Genomic DNA, 12,191 nt, shown 5'->3' on the forward strand with positions numbered 1-12,191 from the left:
ATTATAATAATATTTGTCATAAATCTGGTTTGTGTTTCATACATTTCTGGATTTTCGTTTGAATTATATTAGGGGAAGGGTTAATTGTATGTTGTAAGGTATGTACATTTTATGCTCTACATTATAAAATCACACACTTCTTACCCAACATGATAATAAAAAGGGGGTAAATTAAGCTTTGGGCAACAAATCATAAAATCAACACCCGACATCTATATTTGTTTTCATTTACAAGTAAAAAAAAAAAAATAAAAGCTCGACACTAATAGTAGGTAAAATGTGTCATATTGATTAGCGTTGTACACGCTGAGTGATGATGTCATAAGTCTGCGCCTCAACCGTGCACGTGTGAGAAGTTGGACCTTTATAGACGTGCTGTATTGAGATCTGAGCTAATACACACCAAAATGGGGAAGAAATTAAAAGTCGGAAAGACTCGTAAAGACAAATTTTATCATTTGGCAAAGGAAACAGGTAAGTTAGTTATTGGTTTGTCATTTTCTTTTTTATCTGTATACATGAGCTAGCATGGAGCAGTTGCTAACTGAGCCCATATGACGCGTGGATGTCTGTTTAAATGCCTTCTACTTTCCTGTATATGTGCAGTTTATAGTTTATATATAATATATAATCGTGTGTATATGATCATACAATATTACATGTATGATGTGTTTAATAAAAAAAAAAATTAAAGTTGCCACTTTTTAAATATTTATGCACAAACCATGTTGTAGAGTAGAAAGTAGATTATAGCATATATTCTCTTATTATAAAGTCTGTTTTCTAATGTGTATAATAATAATAATAATAATAATAATATAATAATGGTAGCTGTGTGACATTTAATCAGTGTTACAAAGTCTCTTTAGGGGCATATTGCATATTCCTGGAATGGTCAAAATCAATATTTGCATTAATAGTATTTGCCAGATGCCTCTATGGCAGACTTGTAGTGATCAGGGTTAAGATTTTATCAGCTTTTCATCACAAATCTATGCAAGTCCCAAGAGGCCATGCATTATAATGTTGTTGTTTTTTGACATGACATAAAAGTTGTTTTATCCTGATAGCCACTTAAATATCTCATGATTTTAACGTTATTTATTCCTGCTGCCATACATGGTGGTTATTTTCCACGATGCTGCCTCTAGAACATGCTCTTCTGCTGAATACACAAAAACATTTAAATACTGATCATGAGTTTAAGCTCACAAGAAAATGAAGTTATCAGGAGACAACTAGGGAAAAAAATATCATATGGCCTCTTAGGACTTCTGAGCAAATCCTTATTCATTTATTAAAGGAGAGTAAGAGTTTTTATACACGTCACATGTACATTACAGCACAGTGAAATCTAATCTATAAAGCTAATATCCCTGAGATGTTGGGGAAACCGGGGTCAGAGCGCAGGGTCAGCCATGATACAGAACCCCAGGATTACAGAGGGTAGCTTGAGAATACTGGGGCTTGAACCCATCATCTTCTGCTCAGTAAAACAGACCTTAACTGCTGAAGTTAACACTACCCTTGTTTTTTTCTTCTTCTCCAGAAGTACTAGTGAGGAGTTGTGAAATAGATGCAAAGATCAGGAACATTAAGAAGATTAGGAAAGAAAAGATTTGGTATCGGAATAAACATTAAAAGCAGCTTTCGGCATAACTTTCTTTTCTTTCTTTTTTTTTTTAAGGTTACAGATCACGTTCATCCTTTAAGCTGATCCAGCTGAATCGTAAGTTCCAGTTCCTGCAGAAGGCCCGAGCTCTTGTGGACCTGTGTGCTGCTCCAGGAGGATGGTAAGTGGCAGCATCAATTACGTTTACACCTGCAAGAAACAGCCTTGTATTTTGTCTTCTATGCATTGCTTGTTCTGCATTTTATGAGGTCACTATTAGCTGGCATATGCCAGACAGACGGGCAGAACTTTTCATTGCATAGTACAGGTTTACACAGCAACGAAATGCAGTTTAGCACCTACCAGAAGTGTAAATAAATATTTTACAGTTAAATGTATGTACATACGGATATACGGATATATCCGTATATCCGTATATCCGTATGTACATACGGATATACGGACTAGCCTTCGCTCCCCACGTGCATCACTGAGCCTCTCCCGCCCATGACCCTTTCGCCAGGTTCACCACTGTTCCTTCTTTGGACCACTTTTGATGGACCACTGCAGGAATTATACATTATAACATCATGACATTATGAGCGGTGAAGTGAATAACACTGATTATCTCTTCATCATGGCACCTGTTAGTGGGTGGGTTATTCTGTATTTATTAGGCAGCGAATAAACATTTTGTCCTCAAAGTTAAGGCAGAAAAAATGTCTTTGAGCGAGTTTGACAAATTGTGACTTCTAGCCGACTGGGTCAGAGCTTCTCCAAAACTGCAGCTCTTGGGGTGTGTTTCTGGACTGCAGTGGTCAGTATCTATTAAAAGTGTTTCAAAGAAGGAACAGTGGTGAACCGGTGACGTGGTCCTGGGCGGCCGAGGCATATTGATGCACTTGAGGAGCGAAGGCTGGTCCGTGTGGTCCGATCCAACACATGAGCAACTGTAGCTCAAACTGCTAAAGAAGTTCATGCTGTTAATGCTCCAAAGGTCAGGACTATTTTTGCAGCAAAAGGGGGACCAACACAATAATAGGCAGGTGGTCATAATGTTATGCCTGATCAGTGGTCATTGTATGTACAAAAGCTCTATACACCTTATACACAGATTATGGAGATATATGTAGAAGATATTCTAGAAATGTCTATGAATGAACAATTATATGCACTAGTAATTATATGGAAATGATACAGAATGTACAAGTCGTGTGGGGGGTGATGAAAGCTACCCCTGAACCTGCTGCTTCCGGTGCATTTGTACTTGTATCTCCTTCTAAATGCTTATCTTGAAAGTACAGGTCTGAATTACTTGTTTGTTTGGTTTTTTTTTTTCTTCCTCACGTACAGGTTGCAAGTAGCATCCAAATTCATGCCCGTGTCCAGTCTGATCATCGGTGAGTCCAGGTTTCATGGTCGAGTCATTATGATTATGATGATGATGTTTAGTAGCACTGTATCTTCTCACTCTTCACTCTCTCATAATGATCAGGAGTTGACCTGGTTCCCATCAGACCCATTCCCAACGTAGTCACCCTGCAGGAGGACATCACTACAGAGAAGTGCAGACAGGTATCTGTAATGTAGCATTCACACAGCAGGATCCAATACTTTTTTTTCCGGCTTTATGTTGGTTGATTCTGATGTTGGTTCTTCCGACTCATTCAGGCTCTCCGGAAAGAGCTGCAGACGTGGAAAGTGGATGTGGTGCTGAACGACGGTGCCCCGAACGTTGGAGCCAACTGGCAGCACGACGCCTTCTCGCAGGGTGTGTACAAAAAAAATCCTCACAAAGTGTGAAGTGTAGACTCGCATCTACACTTTTGCATCTTATACATCAGATATACAAATTTACAAATTCAACAAAGGGAATAGACTTTTCCTTTTTCCTCCCTCATTGATTACATGCTCTTTTCATTCTTTCTTGAATTTCTTCTATGCTTCTTGTTTTTCCTTCTCTAGTTTTATTGTAATCTTTACTCCTTTTTTTTTTATAATTTATTTTACCCCAATTTTTTTCTTTCTTTCCTTTTTCTCACATCGTTGCCTCCTTCCTTCCTTCCACTATTCTTTCTTTCTTTCCTCCCTCCCTCTCTTACATTATTATTTCCTTACTTTCTTCCCTTCCATTCTTCCTCCTTCCCTCAGTTTTTTTCTTTTTTTCCTCCCCTAACTTCATTCTATTCTTGGTTTCTTTTCTCTTTCTTGCCTTCTTTTTTTCCTCGCTCCCTCTCTTCCATTATTCTTCCCTTTTCTCCTTCTTGCCTCCATCTCATCCGTCCCTTATTCTTTTCTCATCTCCGTTTTTCCCTCTTTCCTTATTTTCTTCCTTTAGTTTTTTTTTTATTTTCTTCCTTCCTTCCATCCTCCGTTACTTTCCTTAATTTTCTCTTCCTCCCTTCAAAAGTACACTTTTATTGTTGACTCTGAACATGAGGATCTGTAATAATAATTATATTTTTAATGATATTTTATAAATAATTCAAATGATTGTAAATTCTGTATTTTTTTTTAAATAATTGTTAGTTGAGCTCTAACTGCGCTGTGATGAACTAAATGTAAGATGTTGTAATGAGGGTTTGTGTTTCTCTTCCTCAGCACATTTGACCCTGATGGCTCTGAAGCTCGCCTGCGAGTTTCTCAACAAAGGGGGAACTTTCATCTCCAAAGTCTTTCGCTCCAAAGACTACCAGCCGCTCATGTGGATCTTCCAGCAGTTCTTTAGGAAAGTGCAGGCGACCAAACCGCAGGCGTCCCGTAACGAGTCTGCTGAGATCTTTGTCGTCTGTCAGGGTAACAAAACTCTCTCTCGTTTAGCTTTTTAACATCATCTGAGTTTATAGAAACATCGCTGAGAAAAAAAATCCAACCAATTAGAAAAGAAGAACATCATTGAGATATTTTGGGGCGGAGTTAAAGCAATCTAACAAAGAGGACATGTTTCCTGGAATTTAAAATGTTCCATAACCTTCTAAAACCCTAATTATACATTTTGTTGTAAATGGAATCACCCATTTGCTTCAATTCGGATGGTTCTGCCCACCTTCTGAATTCGAGAATTATAACGAATCAAATGGTCCAGAATTCCAGACCCAGCAACAGATGAGCGCAATTATCCGATAAGTTTAGATCCAAGGGTTGGATCGTGCTGGCCGATAACTGATTAATCAACCTCTAGTTTTTAAAATGAATACGGGATAAAAAAAAATTTAAATACTACTGAAATTTATTAGAAAAACTAAAGTAGTGAATCATAAAGTGCTAAATGAAATAAGAATTAATATATTAATTAATGTTGAGGTAAATAAGAAATGCATTCCAACTGAAACAAAAAGTAACACTCCAAATAAATAAAAACAGATCCAAAATTAATTAAATAAAGAAAAAGACACTTGAAGGGAAAAAAAAAAGCACTTATTTTCAGTGATTCGCCTCTAGAGGCCGCTCTCTTACTGGTTAAGCAACCCGGAGAAACTATTGTTGTGGATTTTTGCCAATTGACGATAGTTCTTGCAATCAACTATCGGTGCTGGTTAATCTGCAAAACTGATGCTTCGGTCGAACTCTACTGAAAAGGTTTTTTTTTTTTTTTTTTTTGTTACACAACACGATATTAATGTTGATCAGATTTTCTAAGCTTACATGCTACAGCTAATATGCAAGAGTACTGTCTCTTGGTAACGTTAAAAATAAAATGTGCCGCCCCCTGGTGTTTTTAGCCCGCATCACATATTTTTGCGCCTCTTAAGAAGCAAAGTGAAATTTTTTAAAACCTAGATCTAGTATTCATTCCATTCTAAACTCTCTCGTTTATTTCCCAGGTTATCTTGCCCCTGACAAAATCGACAACAAATTTTTCGACCCAAAGCACGCATTCAAAGAGGTGGAGGTCCAAGTAAAGACCGTGAAGGAGCTTACCACATCGAAGAGGCCTAAAGTAAGTGCCTAAAAGTGGTCATGTTAAAGTATTGAATCTCACTGCATTGATTTATTTAACTATTTACTGTGCGTGTTTGTTTAAAGGCAGAAGGCTACGATGAAGGAGACCTCACCCAGTATCACACGTTCACAGCTACCGCATTTTTACGAGCTGAGAACCCTGTGGACTTCCTGAGCAAAGCCAATGAGGTAAGAACTTCTAATAATAATCATTCCTGCGTTTTCCAAAAGTCACACTAGATTGTGATAAGACACACAGGGTTAATTATCTGACGTATAAATTCTATATATTTTTTTTAATACACCAGATGTTTTATCTCTTGTGGTGTAGTCTGGTTTAGTGTTTGTCCAAAGTGTTTGTCAATCATTTGCAGACAAATGTTTAAGAAGATTAGAGAGACTTTTAATTGTTCGACGGTGGGGAAATTCCTATGTTACAGCAGCGAAGAAAAAGAAATGTTCAGATATAAAGTAGAGACATAAACATATACTGTGTTTCCAAAGGTATTGGGTCACCTGGTCATAAGTTCCGCATGTGATTTTTGAGCGTTGCATTCCACATTTATTTCCAATTCGTTCTTATAATTCCTTCCACTCTTTTGGGAAGATGTTCCACTAGATTTTGGAGTGTGCTTATGGACAGTTGTGTTCATCAGACACAAGGGTGTTATCTAGGGTGAGGAGACCTGGGGTGCAGTCAGTGTTTCAATTCATCCCAAAGGTGTTCAGTAGGGATGAGATCAGAGCTCTATAGCAGGCCACGTAAGATCTTCCTCTCCAAAGCATGTAAACTAGATCTTCAAGGAGCTCACTTTGTGCACAGGGGCATTGCCATGCTGGAACAGGTTCAAGTGAAAGCAAAATTTTATTATAGCACCATCTAAAGACGTCCTGTACAATTGAGTGCCTCCAGCTTTGTGGTAACAGTTTGGAAAAGAACCACATATAGCAGGAAAGAGCGGGTGACCCAATACTTTTAGAAAGTGTGTGTGTGTGTGTGTGTGTGTGTGTGTGTGTGTGTGTGTGTGTGTGTGTGTGTGTGTGTGTGTGTGTGTGTGTGTGTATACTATCAGTGTATAAATACAAATGAAAAAGAACAGTTCTAAACCCTTGTTTAATTCCTTTTTCTCTAGATCACGTTTGATAACTCTGAGCTGGAGTTTCACACTGGCACATCTCCTGAAATTAAAGAATGCTGTAAAGATATCAAGGTTCTTGGAAGGAAAGAGCTGCGGTAGGTAGTCTGATATCGATTCATGCACTGATCCGATTATACGCTTTGTGTTCATAACTGTCGTCCTTTGTTTTTCCGTTTCAGTCTCTTGCTGTCCTGGCGATCCAAGCTGAGGAAGTTTTTAGCCCGAAAGCTTAAAGAAGAAGCGAAGCACTTAGACCAGGAGATCAGGTGCAATATATCACCATTGTGACACGAAAATGCTCTGTTTTTTGGTCATCCAGTCAATAATGTCTCTCCTCGGTACAGTCTGAGCTCCAGTGAGGATGAAAGCGATGTGGAGAAACCTAAAAAGAAGGAGGAAGAAGAGGAGGCTGAAGATGAGGAGGAGGAGCTGGAGAAGCAGCTGACTGAGCTGAAAGCTAAAGAGATTGCGGAGCTGAAACGGTACGTTAACAACACACCGAGTTTGTGTTGATATTCCGCTGTAGAGCCGAGTGCAAAAATGAACACAATCGCTGCATTTTTATGTATTTTGGTTTTGAAATGTAAATGGGAGAAATGTTTGGGGAAACAAAATAAGTTGCAGTTGTAACGTTTTGTTTGAAGGTTGTTTATGTTAGGGTTTTTTACAGCTAATACAATTATTTTTTTTATTTTATTAAAAACTAAAACTAGCCTGGTTCTACATCTGGCTAACCATCTTCCAAGAAAAGAAGGATCAAAGTTCTGAAGGGAGCAAAGGCTAAATTCTTTTTTTTTTTTTACATTTTTTTCTCTTTTTTTTAAAAAATCTTTCTTTACAGAAAAAAGAAGAAGCTCCTGAAAGAGCGGCGGAGGCAAAGGGAGCGAGTGGAACTGAAGATGGACCTTCCCGGAGTTTCCATCGCCGATGCCGGAGACTCGAGCATGTTCTCCCTCAACACAATCAACAAAGCCAAGGTAGCACCAAGCACACCATAGAGGAAAACATCAGGAAAGTGCTTAGCGCAAACACATTTATTCTTCACGTTGTCACCCTTCACTCTGTCACCCAAATGAGGACGGGTTTCCCTTTTGAGTCTGGTTCCTTTCAAGGTTTCTTCCCCATAATATCTAAGGGAGTTTTTCCTTGTCACAGTCGCACCATTCACCTTAACTGTTAAAATTCTGTAAAGCTGCTTTGAGACAATGACTGTTGTGCAAAGCGCTATAGAAATAAACTTGACTTCACGCTAACGTTCTGAACAGAAAAGCTATTGAGTGGTTTGGTTTAATGTCCACTAAATGGACTAAAGTTTGTAGACACCTGAAGAATGTGTTGTGCTTTTTCAACATCCCATTCCACATTTAGTCCCCATTTGCTTATATAATAACCTCCACACATCTGGGAAGATGTTCCACTAGATTTTGGAGAGTTCCTGTGGGGATTTGTGAACTTTCATTCACACACACACAGGTGTTCGTTCTGTCAGTTAGTGATGGAGTTCAGTAGGGTTAAGGTCAGAGCTCTGTAGAAGGAGATCTTCCACTCCAACCTATTTAAAGGTAGTTTACCAGATTGCTTATTTAAATGCATACTCCACAGTGGATTAAATGCTCTCTCTCTCTCTCTCTCTTTCTCTCTCTCTCTCTCTCTCTCCCCCCCTCCTTCCTCCAGGACTTATCTGAGCTCACGCTGGGTGATATGACAGGAGCAGACGCTTTAATGGATGAGGCTGGAGAGGAGGACGTGTACATTTCCGAATCGGAGAGCGATCTCGTCTCACTGGCATCAGACCTGGATGAGGAAGACCTGGCTGAGATCGAGGAGAAGGAGAATCAGTTAAGGAAGAAGTTTCCCAAGAAAAAGTGTGTAGCACCATCTACTACTTTTCTACATAAAAAAAAAAAATTATTTACTTTTGTGCTAGAAATGTTTTGTAATCCCAGATAACTGTAACTGATTGTTTCCTTCAGGGTTTCCTTTACTGCTGTGAAGGAGGATGAGGATGAAGAGGAGCAGGGAAACGAACTGCTGGTGGATTTAGAGGGAAAGAATGAAAAGCAAGACCGACAGACCAGCATGTGGTTCAGCAAGGTGGGTGTCCAAAATCTTCTAGCATTGCTCGACTTGTTCCAACCTCTCTCAAGACGAGACACTCATTTCATTTTCGCTTTGTTTTGTCTTTAACACTTCATGTAAAATATTACTGAATTTTACATATAAAAAAAGTTTTGAATTACGGAAACGTGCGATAGGAAATAAACATCAATTAAATAATAATAATAATATAGTGCTCTCCATGCAGCATGCAGTCTCGCTTGTACAAATAAACAGCACGTGGTGTCAGTGATTCTCCTCTAGAGGCCACTCTTGTGCAGGCAGCGTAGCGGAAGCTGGAAAAACTATATGTATGGAGTTTTGCGGATAGCCGATAGTTCCAAAAATCTACTACTACTGGTGACTTCTAATAGTATCTTAAACACTTTTGTACTTCACTCTGGATAACGGTGTTTGCTGATGTGTTTGGAGCTTGAGAAGTTTTAAACAGCCCTGGATAAACCCAAGTGCAGTATGTGGAAATCTGAAAGCTTTCAGTTTGGATCAGGTTTGGCTTATCTTCAAGTTACTGTCAAATTGTTATAGGATTGTCTGAGATGTTCGAATTTCATAGTATCTGTTGTTATTTTGAGATTATTGTTACACACATCCATATGCTTTCTCGGATTCAGATCTCAGACTCTCTGTTAACTCGTTCTTGTGAGCTTTTAGCAACGGGCACAGAGGCCACGCCCGCTTCACTCTTAGTGCTTTAAAAATCCTACTTCAAAATGGCAAAACAAAAAAGTGCTTATGCCAAGAATGCTGTGCTGAGGGATCTAATGATGATTTTCAATGGTGATGGTGCCAATGACTAATGCTTGAGCATGTGTTCTCAGGACATCTTCTCAGAGCTGGACATCGAGGGAGAAGAAGACGCACTGAGGGAACTCAAACAGACCCAGTTCCTGCATAGTAAACAGGCTGCAGGTAACTGCTCCAGAATTATGTAACCCTACAGAAGAAAAGATAAAAAAAAATGTATGATGGTTATCAAGTTAAAAAAAAATCATTTATGGTTACTAAAATGGCCGTAATCCTAAACTGGCCTGATCTGAACTGGAAGAATGCTGTTTATTTTTTTTTTCAGGAAAGGGCAAAAAGAGGAAGGCTGAAGAGGAGGCAGATTCCACTCAGAAAGAGGAGGATGAAGAGGAGGAGAAGAATGAGGCAGCCACAGCTTCTCAGGAATCTAAAGAGGCAGCAGGTGATGAGGAGGACAGCGATGATGACTCGGACGGAGACAGCAGCGATGATGAAGAGTAATGACTTCTTCCTACTGGTTCACTGTACACTGACCTCATTATAATAATTTTTAAATCTGTTTTATATTTGTTTGTACACAGAGAAATTGCGAGGATGAAGAGCACACCAGGATCTGGGGAAATGCACGGAGACGAAGATGACGATTTCCAAGTAGTTCCTGTAGAGAGCACAAGTATGTATGGGGCATCTGGTGGAGCAATGATCCTGTGCAAGATGTGTGTTTTCTGAAATATTCTTTTGTTTTGTATTGGAGACTGATTTTAGAATCAGAGCTCCCAGAGGTGCCATGAAACAAGTGCCATCGTGCCATTTTGGTTATACGGGGGGTCCCCAATGTCTGATTTTTCCCTAGAACTACCAGATCTCACAATAAGCTAATAAACATCCCATTATGATGTAAAAAAAAATTGAAAAGAAAAGCTTTTAATAAATATTTTAACGTGTGAATTAACCTGTTTTGGTTCAGGTAAGCGTGCTCGCATCCTAGATGCTGAAGGTCTCGCTCTCGGTGCTCACATCGCCACGTCCAAGAAGAGACGCAGGGACGTGATCGACGAATCCTTCCACAGGTCAGTTGCTCTGCTGCCGTTACCCACCATTTAGCTTTGTTCTGTTTAATAGAACGTGTCTGAGTGCAGACCATTTACAACGTTGTTTGGTTGTTCCTTCAGGTTCTCCAGTTCGCAGGACGGTAGCGAGATTCCCGTGTGGTTCTTGAGCGACGAGAGGAAGCACAGGAAGAAACCCCTCCCCGTGACACGTGAGATGGTGGAGGAGTACAAGCAGAAGTGGAAAGAGATCAACGCACGTCCAATTAAGAGACTGGCAGAAGCCAAAGCTCGCAAGAAGAGAAGGGTAAGAGATCGAGAGAATTAGAAGGGGATGGTGGAAGGAATGGGAATCTGGTGACATGTGTAAATGTGAGGTGACTATTTGTGTGTAGACGCTGAAGAAGATGGAACAGGCCAAGAAGAAGGCTGAAGCGGTGGTCAATACAGTGGACATCTCTGAGAGGGAGAAGATGGCACAACTCAGAAGGTTCTCTCTCTTTTTCTCTCTCTCTCACACTCTGTTGGTTTAGTTTTCCCTCTGCCACAGTGCATAAGCATATTTTGTATCATGACTTCATATTAAAGCTTTTATTTCTTCTCCAGCATCTACAAGAAGGCCGGCGTGGGTAAAGAGAAGAGAGAAGTGACGTACGTCGTGGCCAAAAAGGGCGCCGGGCGTAAAATCCGCCGTCCCCCTGGTGTGAAGGGCGTCTTCCGCGTTGTGGACGGGCGAATGAAGAAGGACATCCGGGGCAAGCAGAAAAAAGATCAGCGGGACACGGGGAAAGGGGGCAGGAAAGCAGGGAAGGGTGGAAGAGGGGCAAAGGCGGGTAAGGGCCGTCCAAACAGGAAGGGAGGGAATGAAAGACGTGCCTGAACTTCACATCATACTCAGCTGGGACTGCTGTTTAAGAGCTGAACTGGGCTAAAACCAGGCTACTTGGACTCTGTGGTACAGGTTGATGCTACACAGGCCTGGAATTATGAGATACGTGGTGGTCATCACGAAAGATGATTTCGTGTTGAACTGTGGTCAGTTTTCTTTTTTTTTTCTTCTTCTTTTGTTTCCTGCTATAATGTTTGTCTTTAATCTGGCTGAATTATGCATTTTAGTGCATTTCTGCTTGAACACACCTGATGATTTTGTTCATTTTTAGATAATCTGTAACAAGAACAGGGCTGTTTGTTTTATTTGTTAAATCTTAATAGATTGATTGTTATATTCGAACTCCAGAATGCATAATATTTGCAGAGGTGCCAATATTTACGGTATATATCGTAGCATTGATGATTTATCTTTGTGTTTTTCCCGACAAAAAAAAAAAAATCATGGCAGGAAACCCTAAAACTGATTCATTGGATTTAAAAATCCAGTCACATTGGTCATAATTACTAGTTTGTTTCTTTCACCCGATGCCTCGAGGCCTCCTGATTGGAGGAATTTTGACTGTTGTATGATATTTTGTCATTTGAACTGTGTATTCAGTTTCATGGTGATATTTTCATTTAAATAAAAACTATAGTATTGTCATTTTTATACCAGAGTGCTATTAAATTCTCAAATCTGGTTGAAAGATGATTGCT

General features: G+C 39.7%; 1 protein-coding gene across 1 annotated transcript; it reads left to right on the forward strand.

Moving 5' to 3' along the window:
• Nucleotides 1-307: 307 nt before the first annotated feature.
• On the forward strand, nt 308-12,181 carry ftsj3 (FtsJ RNA 2'-O-methyltransferase 3). The gene is made up of 21 exons (XM_083559107.1): nt 308-474; nt 1,688-1,793; nt 2,966-3,012; nt 3,108-3,187; nt 3,284-3,383; nt 4,214-4,408; nt 5,437-5,552; nt 5,639-5,743; nt 6,688-6,788; nt 6,873-6,959; nt 7,038-7,175; nt 7,535-7,670; nt 8,368-8,558; nt 8,667-8,787; nt 9,630-9,720; nt 9,881-10,052; nt 10,137-10,228; nt 10,523-10,625; nt 10,728-10,911; nt 11,000-11,094; nt 11,211-12,181. Exons 1-21 carry the CDS (start codon nt 408-410, stop codon nt 11,482-11,484), a joined length of 2,601 nt encoding a protein of 866 aa, XP_083415233.1. The 5' UTR covers nt 308-407; the 3' UTR covers nt 11,485-12,181.
• Nucleotides 12,182-12,191: the final 10 nt, after the last annotated feature.

The sequence above is a fragment of the Silurus aristotelis genome (genome assembly GCF_946808225.1).
Source record: "Silurus aristotelis genome assembly, chromosome: 13".
Classification (NCBI taxonomy): Eukaryota; Metazoa; Chordata; class Actinopteri; order Siluriformes; family Siluridae; genus Silurus; species Silurus aristotelis.